This window comes from Delphinus delphis, chromosome 17, assembly GCF_949987515.2.
Source record: "Delphinus delphis chromosome 17, mDelDel1.2, whole genome shotgun sequence".
In the NCBI taxonomy this organism is placed as follows: domain Eukaryota; kingdom Metazoa; phylum Chordata; class Mammalia; order Artiodactyla; family Delphinidae; genus Delphinus; species Delphinus delphis.
In genome coordinates, this window is record NC_082699.1 from 12451436 (window position 1) to 12470782 (window position 19347).

The 19347-nt window shown below is 34.6% G+C and overlaps 1 protein-coding gene across 9 annotated transcripts in view; it reads left to right on the forward strand.

The window, feature by feature from the left end:
• The window catches only part of SGK3 (serum/glucocorticoid regulated kinase family member 3), a 147530-nt gene that overhangs the window by 107942 nt on the left and 20241 nt on the right, over positions 1 to 19347 (forward strand). For all 9 annotated transcript variants that reach the window (XM_059994729.1, XM_059994723.1, XM_059994722.1 and 6 more), the window contains 4 exons: positions 1507 to 1582; positions 8516 to 8603; positions 13575 to 13624; positions 15940 to 15997. In XM_059994729.1, the coding sequence (XP_059850712.1) occupies positions 1507 to 1582; positions 8516 to 8603; positions 13575 to 13624; positions 15940 to 15997 (272 nt within the window). The remainder of the gene's footprint in view (positions 1 to 1506; positions 1583 to 8515; positions 8604 to 13574; positions 13625 to 15939; positions 15998 to 19347) is intronic.

Below are 19347 nucleotides of genomic sequence, written 5' to 3' on the forward strand. Positions count from 1 at the left end.
GTGTTTGACAGCTACCATATAGAGTTTTTCCATACATCTTTCTGAGTTCTTATGCTGCAGCTTCTAAGTCCATGCATGTCATTTTCTTCTCTGTTTTTTTTCCACTCTATGTTGGTGGTTACCAACCTCTGTAAGATAAGTTTTACATACTTGAGGCAGATTTTAAGGGTTATTTCTGCCTATGCTTTTCTAAGTTAAAATTTCATTTTGAATTTAAGGATCTTTCTGTAGAGTATACACAGAATTAGCTATATTTCTATATTCTAAATAGTTTAATATCAAACCTTTTGCTGATAGGATCTTGGAATCAATATATAAATTATATTTTTTTGGTAGTTTTAAAAACAAAACAAGATTATCTTTACTACTGAAAAATAAAATTACAAAGTAACAAAACAGTTGAGTTAAATCAGGGATGGGGCATATGAAATTTGGAGACTGTGAATGCTAGAATGTGTAATCATTTTGTTTGGTTTTTTTTTTAATTCATTCACAAACATCAGTTAAGTACATTCCAAGACACTGTGTTAAGGGCTAAAGTTAGAAAAAAATTTTTACAGGCATGATGCTAGCCTTCAATGACTTACATAGAAAATCACTTTTATTTCTCAATTTTAACTTCTGCTATTTGAAGAGAAATCGATTTATACAAAATAAAAACCTATTTTTAGCAGCAGAGTTTTGGTAATACTCAACCAGTTAATCACCATTTCCAGTTGCAAGGATTTCAGTATTTCTTGTTTCGTTTGTTTTTTGTTTTTAAGTTAGCATGATTTTTCAGCCACCAGTGTCATAGTGTTAATTCTTATTTATTACCTGGTAGTACACGAGGAGTTGGACAAAGCAAAGTGTCTCCACGTTTTGTAGTGAGTCTGTTTAGAACCTAAAATAGGCATTTTTTTGGAGCATTTTCTTTTGGGGAATATGTTACCTGCTTTATTTTATTTATTTATTTTTAATAAATTTATTTACTTATTTTTGGCTACGTTGGGTCTTCGTTGCTGCGCGCATAGTTGCGGTGAGCCGGGGCTACTCTTTGTTGCGGTTCACGGGCTTCTCATTGCGGTGGCTTCTCTTGTTGCAGAGCACGGGCTCTGTGTGCACAGGCTTCAGTAGCTGTGGCACACGGGCTCAATAGTTGTGGCTCGCGGGCTCTAGAGTGCAAGCTCAGTAGTTGTGGCGTACGGGCTTAGCTGCCCCATGGCATGTGGGATCTTCCCGGACCAGGGCTCGAACCCATGTCTCCTGAATTGGCAGGAGGATTCTTAACCACTGTGCCACCAGGGAAGTCCTACCTGCTTTATTTTAATTTTATAATAATTGTATTTACAGATTTAAGAAATATATATTTGTAAGTATTCCTTATTGTATATCAAGAAACATGAATTAAGAAATAACTTCTTAATCAAAATTCACTATCTTGTGCTTGTCTATTCTTGTATAACTGTATTGATGATAATTACAGTCTGATATAAATAATCATAATAGTATTGTCTCTCCTAACAGATTTTATTAAACAGAGAAGAGCGGGACTGAATGAATTCATTCAGAACTTAGTTAGGCATCCAGAACTTTACAACCAGTAAGTAATTTTCATTGTGTTCTAAGGAGGCACTGAAACCCAACCTAAGACTATTGAATAAGCTACTGATCCAGGTTTTATACATTCTGTGGAATATTATTGTGCTGTATATTTTTGTGAAATCTTCCTCAAGAATTTTTCCTCTGGTATTCTTAATCTTCTTTTCTCTCCATCAACTCAAGGCCCTAGTTATTTTCTTTCTTCCTATTGTACTTGTATTTTTTTTGTAGATTAAACTTGAAAGGAATTTGCACAGTTAAAACATTTTGCTAATTATTTGATGTTATATTTATTCGTGCATTGAGAAAGCATTTCGTATGTACCTCTGTGTGCATTGGGAATAAAAAGAGAAATTAGTGTTATCCTTACCTTCCAGAGGCATAGGCTTCCAGGTACGTGGGAGAAACAGGTGTAGAAACAAGCAATTAAAGCAAAGAAAGTTTTATGAAAAAAGTCTGGAAGACAACAGAGAAAAACGTGGCCAACTCTTCTTGGGGTGGGTGGGTGTCAAGGAAGGCTTCCTGGAACTTAAAGGATGTGCAGTCTTTCAAGAAAAAAGCTAGGGAGAGCATTCTAGGCCAAGGGAGCAGTGCTTGTAACAGAGTCTACAAAGAGCCTGCAATTGTTCAGGATGCTCACGTATTAACATTTCACGATGACTGGAACACAGAGTAAGTTTACAGAAAGGAGATGAAGCTGAAGGAGTTGGCGAGGGCCAGGCACACTTGCTACCACTTCTTGTGTGACCTGGGTCAGCGTTCTCTCATCCCAGACAAGGCCTTCAGGCCTTCTCAGCACAACCTTCCAGGCAGCCACTTAACACCAGGGCGCTTTCCCAGCCCTATGTGTGTCTGGTAGGCCAGCAGCTCCTGTGAAGGCAGAAGGGTGGGTCATATCAGAAATACCTAGGAAGGTATAGGTAGATCCGTGGTTTGAGATGTATTTTCATTTTGAGTCTGGTAATTGGTTCATTGGTGTTCATTATGTTTATTGTGATTTGTTATGTGCATGTATGTTACTTATATTGTTTAGTATGTATAAAGTATTAACATTCTAAGAAGAATAAAGAGGACCAAGGAGAATATCTGGGGAACGTTTCTGCAGCTCACCTGTCTGGGTAGATGTAAAGGCTGCCTGTGGACATTGATGCAGTCATGACACCTTTTAACAGTCTTTTCAGAATCACAACATTGAAGGACTGTATTTTTAGCAATTGTCCTCAGAACGATTATTACCATTTTATAGTTCTTTATAGTTTATAGAGGGCTTCTATCTTCTGAGCAGGTGCTCTGACCTTTTTTAACTTAATTTAATTTACTAAATTAGTAAATTACTGGAGCTAGACTTCCTGTGACCAAGGTCTTCTGCCCAGTGCTCTGGGTTTCATTTCCCCTGATGCTCACAGATAGGACGAGGGTCACGGGGAGGTCCAGCACCTGCTGTAGCTCTGGGATTAGCCCCCGCAAAGGGGAGCAGCCGACTTTCCACTCAGAGCCCCCAGCAGGTGGTGGAGGAGCACAGAATTGGGCAGGATCCTTGAACTCCGGGTTCCTGTGTCTGGTGTGTTCCTTAGCAGAGAGCCTCTTATTACTTGGCTCTTTGTATAATTATTTTTTAAACATTATGCCTTTTCCCTAGGACAAATTCTATGTTATCTTCAGCTTAGATCTACCCTTCTAATGTTTAACTCTTGTTATATGCGCTTGAGATTACTTCGAATTGGCATATTACTGGCTTGTTTGAAATTCGTACATTGAGAGCTTGAATATGTCTCATTCTTTGACAGAGCCTCACATAGAATAAGTGTGGAATAAATGGCGGTGGTGTTTATTATTTCTCCTGGTATTTTGAACAGTGTTACTCAGAACCTCTGACAGTATATGTTAAATTCTAAGTATTCATTTTGGATCTAGAAGTGTAGTATTATAAAGGTGTTATATTTGGTATTGAAATTCAACTAAAACCAATTTGATTATTTTAACATCATACTATAAAATACACAATTTTTAAGTATACTACCCAATAGATTTTTACATACGTATGCACCTTGTAACTACCACTATTCTGTTTAAGGTAGAGGACATTTTTCAGCACCCCAAGGTAAATAACCAAGAGGTTTTTTTTTTTCAACTTAATGTTTAACTGACATTTTCTTTGTAATAAAAAGTGACATTTCATATTTTCTGGATCTCATCTGTTAATGGAACTTTGTTAATTTTCACACTCTTCATTTGAACATCAAACTGTTTATAAAATAGTACAGATTTAAGAGAGTTAGAGGAGAAGCCAATCAGCAAGTGTATCTTGAACACCATCCTTGTGTCTATTCTTATTATGTGTGGGATATGTGCTTCAAAAATAGCTTTACTTCAATAGAGAGAAGGTTATTTTTAAGATAACTTATTAAAATTGAATTTAAAATCATTTAAAAACTCAAAATATTATTATTTCTCTGACCTTTGGATAGAAAAGGGTTTTCTCAGGATATTGGTAGTGAATGATGTATTACAAAGTAAAATAATGACACATTTGATTAATAAAAACTTTTGACCTCCAAAAATTACAAGTGAAATTAAAAACCAAAAATATAAAAAGTTTCCCATGATAAAGGACAGTAGATAAATATACTTAATAAAAGAGCTCATGCAGATAATACATTCCTAAGGCACCAAAAAAAAGACAAAACACATTAACAGTTTACACAAGAGGAGATGCAAGTGGCTGATTAATTACCAGGGAAGCTGAACATTTCTTTACTATTTAAGAAATGCAGATGAAGCAAAACACCTTATTTTAGCTTCATTGCATTATAACACCTATAGAAAAGAACACAAATCATGATTGTACAGCTTCATGAATTATGAGAAAATGAATACATCTGAGTATCCCCCCTCTCCACCCCAGGCCAAGGAATAGAACATTGCCAGCACCCCTGCAGCCCCTCACATGCCTCTTCTCAATGTCTGTTCCTTCCCAAAGGTCGTTACTCTCCTGATTTTTAGCAGCATAGATTAATGTGCCCTGTTTCTGAACTTTATATAAATAGAATCATATATTACATGGTCTATATCTGGCTTGTTTTCAACAATTGAGAGTCACCAGTGTTATTGCATATAGCTATACAGTAGTTTGTTCATTTCCATTGCTGTATAATACTCCATTGCATGAATATACCACAATTCTGCTGATCAACATTTGAGTTATTTCTGTTTTCTGGCTCTAATGAGTAATGTTGACATTAACATATCTTTTGCTGCACATGTGCAAGCATTTCTGATGTATCTTTGAGTATAATTTTTGGTTGTAGAATATGTATATGTTTAATCTTAGTGGATAATGCTAAATAGTTTCCCAAAGTGATTGTACCAATTTCCACTTCCACCATTGGTGTACGAGATCGCATGGGTCACCTCACCAACACTTAGTATCATTAGTCTTTTCAATTTTAGCCATTCTGGTGAGTGGGTAGTGGTATCTTATTGTTGCTTTAATTTACATTTCACTAATTACTAATATAATTGAGTTCCGTCTCTTTAAAATACTGTTTTTCACTTACCAGACTATGAGAGATGCTAATATAAACTAACATTTAATCAAGGCTGGAGAAAGTCTTCAGGATGTTCATGTATTGCTAGGAGAGTAGAAATTGGTACAGCCTCTCTGGAAATTAGCTTAACAAACTACTTAAAGCCTAAAAATGGTTTATAGTTCAGAGCAAATACTTTTTAAAAATCTGTAGTGAAAATTGTAAATGCAGTTCCAGTGTTGTGCACAGTGATTGTCACTTGCAGCATTATTTATAGTAGTGAAAGCTGTACAGTCAAAAGTTGGAAGCCATATATATATTTTATATATATATATATATAAAATATATATATGTAAAAAGCACATATATATATCCTAAAGTGAAAGAACCACTGAGTAACTTTTAGTGTGTCCTAATACAGCATCATACATCTATCAAAAGTGATTGCTAACAAAGAATTTTTATCCACATGGCAAAGACCTTTTGATGTATTGAATACATTGTATTTTTAGGTGAAAAACAGTAAAATAAAATATTTAAAATATAGCATGATCTTAACTGTGCAGAGAAAAAACAAATATAGTAGGGGTGTTAAGAATGAAGATTCCCACCTTTAATTTTTTTTTTGAAATAAAATGCACATAACATAAAATTCACCATTTTATCTATTTTTGAAGTGTACAATTCAGTGGTTTTTAGTATACTTGCAATGCTGTACAACCACATCACTATCTTATTCTATCACCCAAGTCTAAGCTAATATTAACATCAACCCAAAAAGAAACTATATTTTCTAATTTCCCCTTTCCCCCAACCCTTGGCAACCACTAATCTACTTTCTATTTTTATGGATTTGCCTGTTATGGGGATTTCATACAAATGGAACCATACAGTTTTAAATCTTCCTTTGTTCATTTAGCATAATGGTTTTGAAGTTCATTCATATTGTAGCATGTATCAGTACTTCATTTGTTTTCATAGTTGAATAATATTCCATTATGTGGATATGCCACATTTTGTTTGTCCATTCATCCACTTTTTGACTATTATAAATAATGCTGCTGTGAATGTGTGTGTGTGTGAGCTTTTGTGTGTCCATATGTTTTTATTTCTTTGGGATATATTGAAGAGTGGAATTGCTGGACCATACAGTAACTGTGTATAGCTTTTCAAAGAACCACCTGTTTTCTACACTGGCTGTACCATTTTACATTCCACAAGCCCCTCCCCTTTTTAAAAACTATTCATCTTCCTGAATTTTTTACAATGAATGTATATTATTTGTATTTAATTATTAAGAACAATTTTGGAAATCTTGCCATTTGTGACAACGTGGATGGACATTGACGGCATTGTGCTAAGTGAAATAAGTCAGAGGAAGACAAGTACTGCATGAACTCACTTATATGTGAAATCTTAAACCCAGATTCATAATCATTGATACAAAGAACAGATTGGTGGTTGCCAGAGGTTGGGGGGTAGGCGAAATGGGTGAAGGTGGTCAAAAGGTATAAACTTTCAGTTATAAAATAAGTCATCAGTTGTAATGTGCAGCATGGGGACTGTGGTAGCGTATTTGAATGTAGCTAAGAGAGTAGATTAAAAGTTCTCATCACACACAAAAAGTGTGTAACTGTGTGGTGATGGATGTTAACTAGACTTACTGTGGTCATCGTTTCGCAATGTATACAAGTATAGAAGCATTATGTCGTACACCTGGAACTGATATAGTGTTATATGTCAATTATATCTCATTTTTTTAACCATTTTTTAAAATTGAAGTATAGTTAATTTACACTGTTGTATTAGTTTCAGGTATACATCAAAGTGGTTCACTTACACATATATATATTCTTTTTCAGATTCTTTCCCATTATAGGTTATTACAGGATATTGACTATATAGTTCCTTGTGCTATACAGTAGGTCCTTGTTGTTTATTTTATATATAGTGGTGTGTATATGTTAATCCCAAACAGTATGGAGGTGTCTTAAAAATAGAGCTACCATATGATCTTGCAGTCCCAATCCTGGGCATATATCTGGAGAAAACTCTAATTTGAAAAGATACATGCACCCCAGTGTTCATAGCGGCACTATTTACAATACCAAGACATGGAAGCAACCTAAATGTCCATGGACAGATGAATGGATAAAGAAGATGTGAGGTATATATAATAGAATATTATTTGTCCATAAAAAAGGATGAAATAATGCCACTTGCAGCAACATGGATGGACCTAGACATTATCATATTAAGTGAAGTAAGTCAGACTGAGAAAGACAAATATCATGATATAATTTATATGTGGAATCTAAAAAAATGATACAAATAAAATTATTTGGAAAACAGAAATAGACTCACAGACATAGAAAACAAACTTATGGTTACCAAAGGGGATAGCAGCAGGGCAGGGGGCAGGGGAAGGATAAATTAGGATTTGGGGATTAACACATCTCAACTTGTAAAAAAGAAAAAAAAAGAACAATTTGGGAGGAGGTACCGCAGATACAGAGATTTAATCATTCCTCAGGATTGTCATTAGTCCATGCAAGGCCCCTCTTTTATTTTAGTCCATTTTTTTCCTCTTCATACCCATTTCTTCATCCCCACTGGTGATGCCCACTTCAACATGTTTGTTATATGTCTTTGGTTATCTATTTATCTACTGTTGCTTTGTGTCTGTGAGTGTTTAATATATACACGTAAATGGTGTGCTGTGGTTCCTTGTTTCTGATCGCTGACTGCTGTTCTCTGCAGGCAGTTACCATAGCTTGCTTACTCATTTCCCTAGTGGTAGATGGCTGTTTTGCTTCTGATTCAGAGCTATAGAGAATATTGCAGTGAGTATCCTAGTTACATGTCTTTCACTAAACCTGTACATAATTTTTGTGTGTGTGTGGTTTATCCTTAGAACTGAAATTTCTGGCCTCAGGGAAAATGCATACTCAGTTTAACCAAATATTGCCAAATTGCTTTTCAGAAAAGTTGCCTCATTTTACATTCTCACCAGCAATACGTGAGGGTGTTCCTTTCCCTGTATCCCTACCAACTTTTGGTATTATGTGTCTTTCTAAATTTTGCTGGCTAGTGGACATAAAGTAATTTCTCATTGTTGTTTTAATTTGTTTTTTTGTGATTATTAGTGAAGTTAGGCATCTTCATAAATTTCCTTACCATTTGGGTTTTCTATTCTGTGAACTGACTGTTGATACCTTTGCCCATTTGTTTATTGGATTCCCTATTTTTAAACTTAATTTGCTTATTCCTTTTATAATAATGATTATTAATGGATTTTGTTTGACTTTCTTACTGTAAATGCTACTATAGTTACTTTTATTTTCATGTTAAAAGGGAGAAAAGCTGTAGAAATGCAAAGTCATAATAAAGTTAATTTTTGTTTTTAGTCCAGATGTCAGAGCATTCCTTCAAATGGACAGTCCAAAACATCAGTCAGATCCATCTGAAGATGAGGATGAAAGAAGTACTCAGAAGGTAGTAAGAGGAATTGTATTTTTTAACAGAAAAAAATACCATTCCCCAGAGATGAAATTATTGGCAACTTTAGGACCCCATTTACTTAAAACAAAGTAATTTCATCCATTGTAGATTTTCTACTCTGTAGAGTACATAAAAACAAATGTGTATACCTCTTACTTATCACTATTTCTTATAAAATTGATAAAATGAGTACTTTTTATAATAGAAAGTAATACATGTTAATTAAAGAAAAATTTGAGAATAATTTAGTATTACCCATATTATCAGCAACCAGACCTAGTAATTTTTAACGTTTTAGTGATTTTCTTTCTTATCTTCTCTAATATGTGGAAATTTTTAAAATTACCTAACTTTAATTATACAATATATAAAGTTTTGTGTTCTGCTTTCTTTGCTTTACATCTTACTTTTTGATCGTCATATATCTTCATCATGATTATCACCATTGCAACTGTTGTTTTGAATTTTGGCCAGCAGGAAAGGCCTTTTCAACCAGAATATTACATACCTCTTCCTCTGCATTGTCAGGTTTTGAGATGTAGAGCAATCAGTATACATGGGCTGGTTGGTATCAACTAACTTTTATTGCTGTAGTTATATGTACATAATCAATACGTTTTCCGAAAAGAATAAAGAATAGGATATTCTTGTTTTTTTAATTAATTGTGATAAATATCGTAAGCTTGTGCCTTCTTATGAAGATATTTTCAACATTTACTTTAGAAAGTTATGTTAGAAAGGTAAATTACAACAACTTAACTCAGGATTATTATGTAGCAATTAAAAGTATAATTACAAGTATTATATAAATATGATAATACCTTTATAATTTAAAATTGACTAATACTATTGTTAAATATATACATGAAAATCAGAGATGTACGTTTTTGTCTTTATAATGTCTTTTAATTTTGTCATGATTCTGTTTTTGTGATTTAAAAGGTAATGTCATGAGTTGAAACATTACTGTCCCACAGCTAAAAATCTTCATTTGAAAAATAGATGTGACTACTGGAAAGTAGTAGTTTTCTTTCTCTGATGCTCTAAGAGGATTCTCAGTTAAGAGAACAGATTTAACTCTTACGTCTGTGACATGGTTGCTCTTAGGACAATAAAAGGATATTTTAATTTTATATCTGTGCAGTCGGTCAAAAGAGAAACCACAAGCTGGGAAAACATGTAACAAAGTATAAGAAGGAATAATGTCTATGTAAAAAAAGCTCATACATATGGATTTTTGAAAAGAATGATATTTAGGACCCTAGTAGATAAAAGGAAAAGGGACATGAAGAAATACTCTTAGTAAACAGATATATGGGAAAATATTCAACCTTGATGCCAGTAGCAAATGAAAGTTTCAAATGAGAGGTTTTTTAATCTGCCAAATTAACAAAAATGTAAAGTAAATAAAATACGCCAGGACTAATAAGGGTAAGGTAAAATGGGCATCCTTGGGCATTACTGGTGTTAAAATTTATGCAACTCTTTTGGAAAGCAATTTGGCAACATGTATCAAGCATGAAAGTAATTCATGTCACTTAGGAGTTGATGCAAATGAAATAACCCTTCACAGAAAAGAACAAAGATGTTCATTTTAGTGTGATTTATAATGAAAAGTTAGAATCAGTTTGAATAGTCATCAGTCAAATAGTGGTTGTCCCTATATATTGTACATTTAAAAAATATTTCTAAAGATGATAATATTTAAAGTTTTGACATACCATTAAATGAAATCAGGGTTTAAAACTTTTTATGCAAACTTACACAGTGTGATCACAGTTTTTCGAAGTTATGCAAAGACTATATGAAAGTACTATAAATATTTGTAAATCGTCTGTTGGTAAGGTTATGTATTTTTAAAAACATCTTAATACTATTCAATAAATATTTTAAAGAGTAAAATTTATGTAACCATGATTTTCCATGTTTTGTTTGTTAATCACGTAGAGAGTATGTAGGTTTAGATCATGTAAAGAATGTCTTGCCTTGCTGTAGGAGAATGGTTTTTGAAGAAAGAACCAGACTAAGAGAAATTCCTGGGTTCTGGCTCCTCTTCTCCCACTGTTGACTTTCAATCTAAATTTTGTTTCTCGTTTCATCCATAAAATCTGGAACTTAGACTAGGATCTTTTCCTGTTTTAAAATACTGATTAAAAAAAAAACCTTTTCAAAAAAAAGAAAGAGCTATATTTCATCTTACAGTTATAACTATTTTATTATTTTTTAAATTAAAATTTCTAGGAACTGCATCAGTTTTATTTATTTTTTCTTCCAGTTTTAATGAGATATAATTGACATACATCACTGGTATAAGTTTAGGGTGTACAGCATTATGATCTGACTTACATACATCATGCAGTAATCACCACAGTAAGTTTAGTGAATATCTATTGATATCATCTCATATAGATACAAAATTAAATAGAAAAAAATGTTTTTCCTGTGATGAGAACTCTTAGGATTTATTCCCTTAACAACTTTCATATATAACATACACAGTGTAATTATATCTATCATGTTGTACATTACATCCCTAGTACTTATTTTCTTATAACTGGAAGTTTGTACCATTTGACTGCTTTCATCCAGTTCCTTCACTCCCCGCACCCCAGTTGTAACTTTTTTTTTTTTTTTTTTTTGCTGTACACGGGCCTCTCACTGTTGTGGCCTCTCCCGTTGCAGAGCACAGGCTCCGGACGCGCAGACTCAGCGGCCATGGCTCACGGGCCCAGCCGCTCCGCGGCATGTGGGATCTTCCTGGACTGGGGCACGAACCCGTGTCCGCTGCATTGGCAGGCAGACTCTCAACCACTGCGCCACCAGGGAAGCCCCAGTTGTAACTATTTATTAAGGACTTCTGAGTGGATAATGAGATGAATTTAATAGCTGGAAAATACCTTGGAAGGCATCTGGACCTTCTTACTTATAGAGAAAAAAACAGAGGCCAAGAGAAGTCAAGAAACTTAATTCTCTTGATAGTGTTCATTCTGTTAAGAAATATACCTCAACTTCAGTTTAGTGATTAGATGTAATCTTTAAAAATAATAGGTAGAGGGGCTTCCCTGGTGGCGCAGGGGTTGAGTCCGCCTGCCGATGAAGGGGACACGGGTTCATGCCCCGGTCCGGGAAGATCGTATATGCCGCGGAGCGGCTGGGCGTGTGAGCTATGACCGCTGAGCCTGCGCGTCCGGAGCCTGTGCTCCGCAACGGGAGAGACCACAACAGTGAGAGGCCCGCGGTATAATAATAGGTAGAGTAAAAAGTTATCTAATTACATACCTCAGAAATTTTCATTATTTCAGAAATGTGCTCCATTAGAAAAACTGTTGCCAAGTAATAAAATCTTATTACATTTTAATGTAATGCAGGGGACAGGTTATCCTTGTTATTGTTTAATCCACACTTAATTTACTTCACTTTCTTCATCTTATAGAAAAGTTCATTGAATAGAAAAATGATACAGTTCTCTGCACATTCATTAAAAGAATAAGTGTATTGAAATTACAACTTAGTTTGATTACATTATCAGATTGTATAGAATACTATAATATTTAAACATAATCATGATATATATAAGTCAAATCATTATGCTATACATCTTAAACTTATACAGTTCTATATGTCAGTTATATAATATCTCAGAAAAACTGGGGAGCAGGGGGAGATTACTTCATGTTAAAACTATGCTACAACAGGACAAATCTCATCTAATGAACCGGAGTGTTTATATATTTTTTTTGTCTTGAGCTAGACTGTTATGATTCCTTTTATTTCTGTCTTTTGTGGATTAAAATTGTATTAAATGAAGATTTTTCATGTAAAGGTGTCAGTAAGAAATATATTTGATTTGTCACTAAAACGTTGGTGCCAGTGTTGTTACTTCATACGAAATATACTTTAGATCTTTTGCCCTTTATTTAAAAAAAAAAAACTTGTATTCTGGAGATTGTCTGTAAGTTACAAATGAATTTAAGTGGGAATATATATGACATATGTCTCTAATAAGAAATTGCTTAGGTAAAATTTGTTGATTCTGATGAACTTAAAGAGATATTTTTAAAAGCTTCATATCTATAGCTTATATGAAGTATAGAGCTCTAGTAAAAGTGTACATATTTGAGACATCTCTGATTTAATTCTCTGAATATATAAAGAATTTCATAGTGAATTTATGTGCAGAAGAATTCACTTACACTTGGCTTTTGTGAGAAGTGCTCACTGTAGAAGGATCACTAGATTAATCTTTTGGGATTTTGAGTTAAATTTCTAGTTGATTATTAGTGAGCTAGAATTTTAATTAGTTAAATTGCTTTATGGTATGCTAGGTGAGTAAAGATTTGCTTCTATGTTAATAACAGGGATTAAATTTACTTTGTTAACTGTTGTAAGGAGAAAAGCCTATCTAAAAATTTGATACTATCACAATGGTGGAATTAGGAAGAAAAGCACTCCTGGTTTTATGTATTTGCTTTAGAAATAAGTTTACTTCCTCTCAAATTAAAACTTTAATCCAGCATTTGCAGTCTTAATCATCATCATACTATCATTTCCTATCTTTAATAATAGCTTATTAAAAATATTTGAAAATTTAAAAACAAAAGCTATTTTTAACCAATTTTTTTAATGTAAAAAATGATTCCTCTTCAATTGTGGTTTCAATGCCCAGCTCTTCCAAAGAGCTTTCCCCAGTTTACTTCATTCATTTGCCAACTTTGACTTTGATTTCTGCCTTACCTTTTTCCTTACAACTGCTCTTGAAATTTATCATTAAAATGGTTATGTTTATATTGATTGTGTATCTTTCCAAAAGTCTGTACATTTATTAAGCATTAGGGCTTTAGGTTTCTTTAATATGACAAATATCTGTGGTATGGTTATGTGTATTTTATTTAAAAAATATCCATTAACCGATAAGACGCTCCAGTAAGAATGTTAAATTCTTTTTTTTTTTTTCCATCCCAACAGCTACACTCTACCTCACAGAACATTAACCTGGGACCATCTGGAAATCCTCAGTAGGTTTAATTTGTATCAAACAATCTCACTGGATTTGAGGAAGATTTTTTGCAAATGTGCAGATGTACATAATTATACCAGTTTAACTGGAAGCCTGTGAAATAGAACTATAGTTACAGTGAATATAATACTGTCGTACGCTTGCCTAATTTACTGCTCTAGCTTCTCCTTGTTTTAGTAGAGCTCTGAGGAGTTTTTAATCCACAGATTGTTGAATTGGGTTCGGCTATTTTGCCACTGTTACTTTCCTGGTGTGTGTGTGGGGACCATAAGTCCTGGGAGGTACCTGGGAAAGTACTCTGGCAAAAGCATCCGTGGAGGCCAAATTGATATTCTCTTGGTGCTCAGTGTCACAACTCCAACCCTAGTTGTTAGTCAACTTGTTCCAGAGGAGTCTTGATGGAAATTAGCATATGAAAGGCTATTAAATTTTCTTTATCCAGTTTCTCCCATAGTCCCAGATTTACTTGAGCAGAGGGGAAACATTTTGAGGAGTGACAAATGTGGACTTCATCTTAAGTGTCAACTCCAGCAGTTCACTGGAATACAAAGAAGGAGTCCAAGGCTACTTCTTGGCTCAGTTTGAGGAGTGCCCTGACAGATGAGTCATAACTGCTGTGGGCTGGAAGAGGAATGCATTGTTGCTATCCTTACTTGTAATTATCCTTATAGGCTTATTGGATTAATTCTGAAGTATTCTATCTTTTATCACAGGACACTGTGCTTCCCCTTACCCTTTTGGTCCACTTAGAGAGTGAGTATAGACAGGAGAAATGGTAAAGGAGACTAAGAAAGAATAATTAGTAAGGTAGGAAAACCAGGAATGGGGTGTCACAAAAGCAGGTGAAGAAAGGGGGTAAATAACTCTGTTGATGTTGCTGATGGGGCAGGTAAGATGAAGATTGAGAATGGACCCCTGATAGATCATTGGTGACCTCTGTGAGCAGTTTCAGTGGTGCGGTGGGGAGAAGATTGACCGGAAAGGGTTCAGGAGAGAAATACAGGAGGGGAAATAGGAGGTATAGGAGGTATCGACAGTGATTTTAGACAACTTACTTGATGGGTTTGCTGCAAAGGACAGCAAAGAAACGGGATGGTAACTGGAAGAGGAAATTTGGTTTTGAGCATCTTTTCTATCATTATTGCATTGAGCTTGTCAGGCAGCACAAAATGGAAGTTTGCTTTCAATTAGGATTCATCACCAACAGTTAACAGTGGGGCCTTGGGTATGGCCTCGGTTGGCGTGTTTACTGCTTGAGGGATTTGCATGTTTTTTCACTATTACGTTCGTTCAAAAAATTATTTCAGTATTTCAGCATATCATTAAAGAACAAAATAACTAGTCCAAAGAGCAGGTTCTTGAAGAAGAAAAACATCTAAGCTTAGTTAAGTATTTATCTCCCTAATCTTGACCTGTTATTATTTAACCCAGACCTGGTGTTACTCTTACGTTTGAATTGACTATTTCTTTCAGTAATGAATTGAAGGACGTTTAAAATCTAAATGGAGTCATTTCACTCTCCCTAGTACAACTTAGGAATTCATACCACGTTAAAGAAAACAGCTCTTGTGGCTGCTTAAGTTCATCTTTCTGCAGCCACGTGCTTTTGCCTGTATACAGCCAATGCCGTTTTTACCTGAGGTGCAAATAAATAACCTTCTGCCTTCTGGACTCCTGGCTTTCCTACATTACCATCTATGAGAATAAGTAGAGAGTTCTTTTATCTTTAACATACAAGTGATATGTATGCAAAACACTGTGATGACTTTTTTCTCCGTCAGAAAATCTTCTTAGTGATTTTACTAGGTATTCCAGCTAGTAACTTCCTTTTCAGAATAATTACCAGACTACTTAGTCCTTGCAATGTGTCACTAATTTATATAGTTACTCAGTTTCCTTATTAAGAGCATTGGTGAGGTTTATGGTTAATAAAAGTGGTTTGCTACCCTGAGTTCAAAACGATAGAGAAATGATAGATAGATAGATAGATAGATAGATAGATAGATAGATAGATAGAAAGAAAGATCTTTTTCTCCCAAAGAGACTATTATTGAAGTCCTTCTTAAGCCAAACTTAACAAGGCTTAAATAAAATTATAAAATGTCTTATCTAATCAGAAAGTAGATATTATTACTGTTCATTATTACCTATTTTATATTAAAGATGAGATACTACCACTGTGAAAGCTGGAGTTATCATGCTGAAGTGTACCCAAGATTTGCCTATTAAAGAGTGAGGCGCTAAAAAATGTTGAAAAGTTAACATCTTTCCATTTCTAGGAGGCTAATTCTTGTCATTGTTCATTTATTTCAGTGCTAAACCAACAGACTTTGATTTCTTAAAAGTTATTGGAAAAGGCAGCTTTGGCAAGGTAAGAGTGTTTTTATTTTTTCATTCAGTAAGTAAGTACTTAAGGAATGTATGCTTTATACATGCAAGACCACGGGGCTTGTTGGTATGCAGGCTATGGAATTAAGATGCTTTCTCTACCTTCAGAGTACTGACAGAATAATTCAGGATACTAAGCATCTACTCAAATTCTAACCCAAAATTTATTTGTTGAATAAGTATTTTGTTGAGCTCCTATGTGGCAGGCACTGTTCTGGGGCCTAGTTAGATAGTACTGAACAAAAAATAACATGGTTAATACCTTTGTGATGCTCACAACCTAGTGGGGGAAATAGTCAATTAAAAGTTATGCAGTCAAGTAAATAATTACACGTAGCAATGGAGCTATGAAGGAAATGAAGACTAGAGTCAAGAGACAGAGGAAAATAGTCAGTGGGAGGAAAATCCCTATTTAGATGAATTGGTCAAGGATGGCTTCTTTGAAGAGGTGCTATTTAAGTTGAGGCCGGAAAGACAACAGTGAGCAGCTGTGTAAATAGCAGTTGGAGAAGGAAAGGGAGGTTTGAGGACGCTGTCTCCCTTCATGCAGTGAATGTCAGATGAAGCACGTAGCTTGACAGTGTGACCGTACCAAGCAAGAAGAATCCCTAAGGGCAGAGGCATCATAGATGGAGTTGTCAGAATCATCAAATATATTTAAGTTCTTTTTTGCATTATACTTCAATCTGTAGTAAAAATAAATATGTACGTGTTTAATTATAGTGTGCTGTATTCATAGCTTTCAGTATATCTAGATGTAGTTTTTTTTTTCTGAGTTCCCTAGAAACCAGAAACTGCGACCATAAAATTACACCCATGTGTGTTCATTAATTCAGCAAATGTATATTTGCCACCTGCTACATGCTGGGCATTGTGCTAATAATATAAGCAATAGAAAGTTCGAAATAGATCTTGCTCTCAAAATGCTCACAGTCTGTTGGAATGTTAGAGATAGTCTGTTGTTAAAAACAAAAAGCATTAATCTTTTGGAAACTTCATGTTTAGATCTAGAGTCTACTAGAAATTGGTTCTTGCTTATAATGTGAGGTGTAGGGTCGAGTTCATTTTTTTCCCTATGGATGTTCAACTGATCCCACGCAGTTTATTGAAAAGGCTGTTCTTTCCCTACTGCTCTGCATGGCAAACTTCATCATATATCCAGTGTCTATATGCGTGGATCTGTTTCTAGATTTTGTTTTATATTTCTGTTTCTAGATTTTATATTTTGTTTCATTAATCTATTTGTGTATCCTTGCATGAGTACCACATTGTCTTGAAAATGTAGCTTGATTTCCAACAGAACAAGTCTTCCCCTCCTTGTTCCTCTTCAAGAGACTATTCTTAGCTCTTTGCATATCAATATTAAATTTTAGAATTAGCATGGCAAGTTCCATAAGATTCTGTTGGATTTTGATTGGGATCGCATTGAATCTTTAGATCAATTTGGAGAGAATTGTCATCTTAACAATATCAAGTCTTCCAGTCTGTGACCATGGCATATCCCTTTGTTAATTTAATTCATCTTTAACTTTTCTCAATAATGTTTTATACTGTTCTTTGTAGAGTTTTGACACATCTTTAATTCGATTTGTTCCTGTGTGTTTCATTTTTTATGCTGTGAAAACTGGTGTTAAATACTGAAGCTGAATATATGCATTACCTGTGACACATTGGTTCTCCTCCAAGCTATGTAGCCACCAGTAATTCAAGCACATATGTGCTAGGAAAGGCGTGTGCCAGAATGTTCGTAAGCATCGTTGTTCATAATCTAAATGTCAGTGAGAGAGTGGATAAATTGTGTGTGGTATGTCTGTGGAATGCAGTACTCTGCACAGTGATGAAAATATGAAGACTGTGCTGCATGCCACACGTGAACGCACATTACATAATTTAGAGTGAAAAAAATCAAGCAGAGACCACTTTGTCTATGTGATTCTAATTACATAAAATTCAAAAACAGGCAAAACCTAACCTGTGTTATTGCAAATGGAAATAGTGGTTACCTTTGAGGAAGAACAGGGATGGATAGTTTCTGGAATGGGGCAAATGGGAGGCTTCAGGCTACTGACAGTGTTTGGTTTTGTTTTAACCTGGAAGTGGTTACATAATGTGTCCATTTTGGAATAATTTATCGAGCTGTAATGTTTACGAGTTTTTCTATATACGTGTTTAATAAAAATTTTAAATCTTGCAAAATGGTTGGAAACCAACAAAGTACAATAAAACAAAGAAAAGCAGAATACAGAAAAGAAGGAAAAGCAAGGAGAACTACAGATTCACAATGTATTTGAAAAATAGAAAAATATACATGATAAAGTAAAATAAATAATGGAAATCTCATATTTATTCTAAGCTTTTCTACAAAGGGTGGTCTTGGTTCCACTTTCCATTTGCCCATCTGTTTCTTAACCACCTATTTTCCACATCTACCAATCTGCTGAAAAAATGTCTACCCTTCAGTGTACCTCCTAATGGCCACATTCTTTGAATTATTTTCTTAGAATATACTTAAAGATGAACCAATCAAAGTAGAGAAGTGAAGTTCAGGGGGTTGGGGAGCTGTCGAGAAAAGAAAAAATGTAAGAAGGAAGGAACATTCAACAGAGTCAAATATTGTAAAAAACAAAAGCTTGAGAAATGAGAAAGATGCCAGCAATTGAACTCAGGACATTTTCACCCTGAAGATGTTTTGACTCCTTTTTTATGAATAACAAACATTTTAATTGATAGACTTTATTTTTTAGAACCTTTTTAGATTTACAAAAAAAAAAAAAATAGAGTAAAGAGAAAGTTCAGAGAATTTCCAAGCCATCAGTTCGCTCTGTTTAGTAACATGTTAGTATGGTACATTTGTTCCAGCCAGTGAGCCAATATTGATCCATTATTATGAACTAAAGCCCATCATTTATGCAGATTTCCTTGGTTTTTACCTAATGTCCTTTTTTTGGTCCCATTCAGGACACCACATTACATTTAGTTGTCATGTCTCCTTAGGCTCCTCTTGGCTATGACAATTTCTCAGACTTTGCTTGTTTTTGAGGGCCTTGATGGTTTTGAGAAGCACTGGTTAGGTATATTGTGTATCTCTTTTGGAATTTGCCTGGTGTTTTTCTCATGATTAGACTGTGGTTACAGGTTTTAGTGAGGAAGACCACAGATGTACTCAAAAGTAATGCCCAGCATTGTCACTAGTGGCAGATCATCTCAAAACGTTTTAGAATATATCATCTAATAGTTACACAACTTGTAGGGTGTCTTGAATCCCTTAAAATTTGTTTGTAAACCTTTGAGTATGTCTGCCTTTTTTTCTGGGGCAAGATCTTCTAAGTTTCT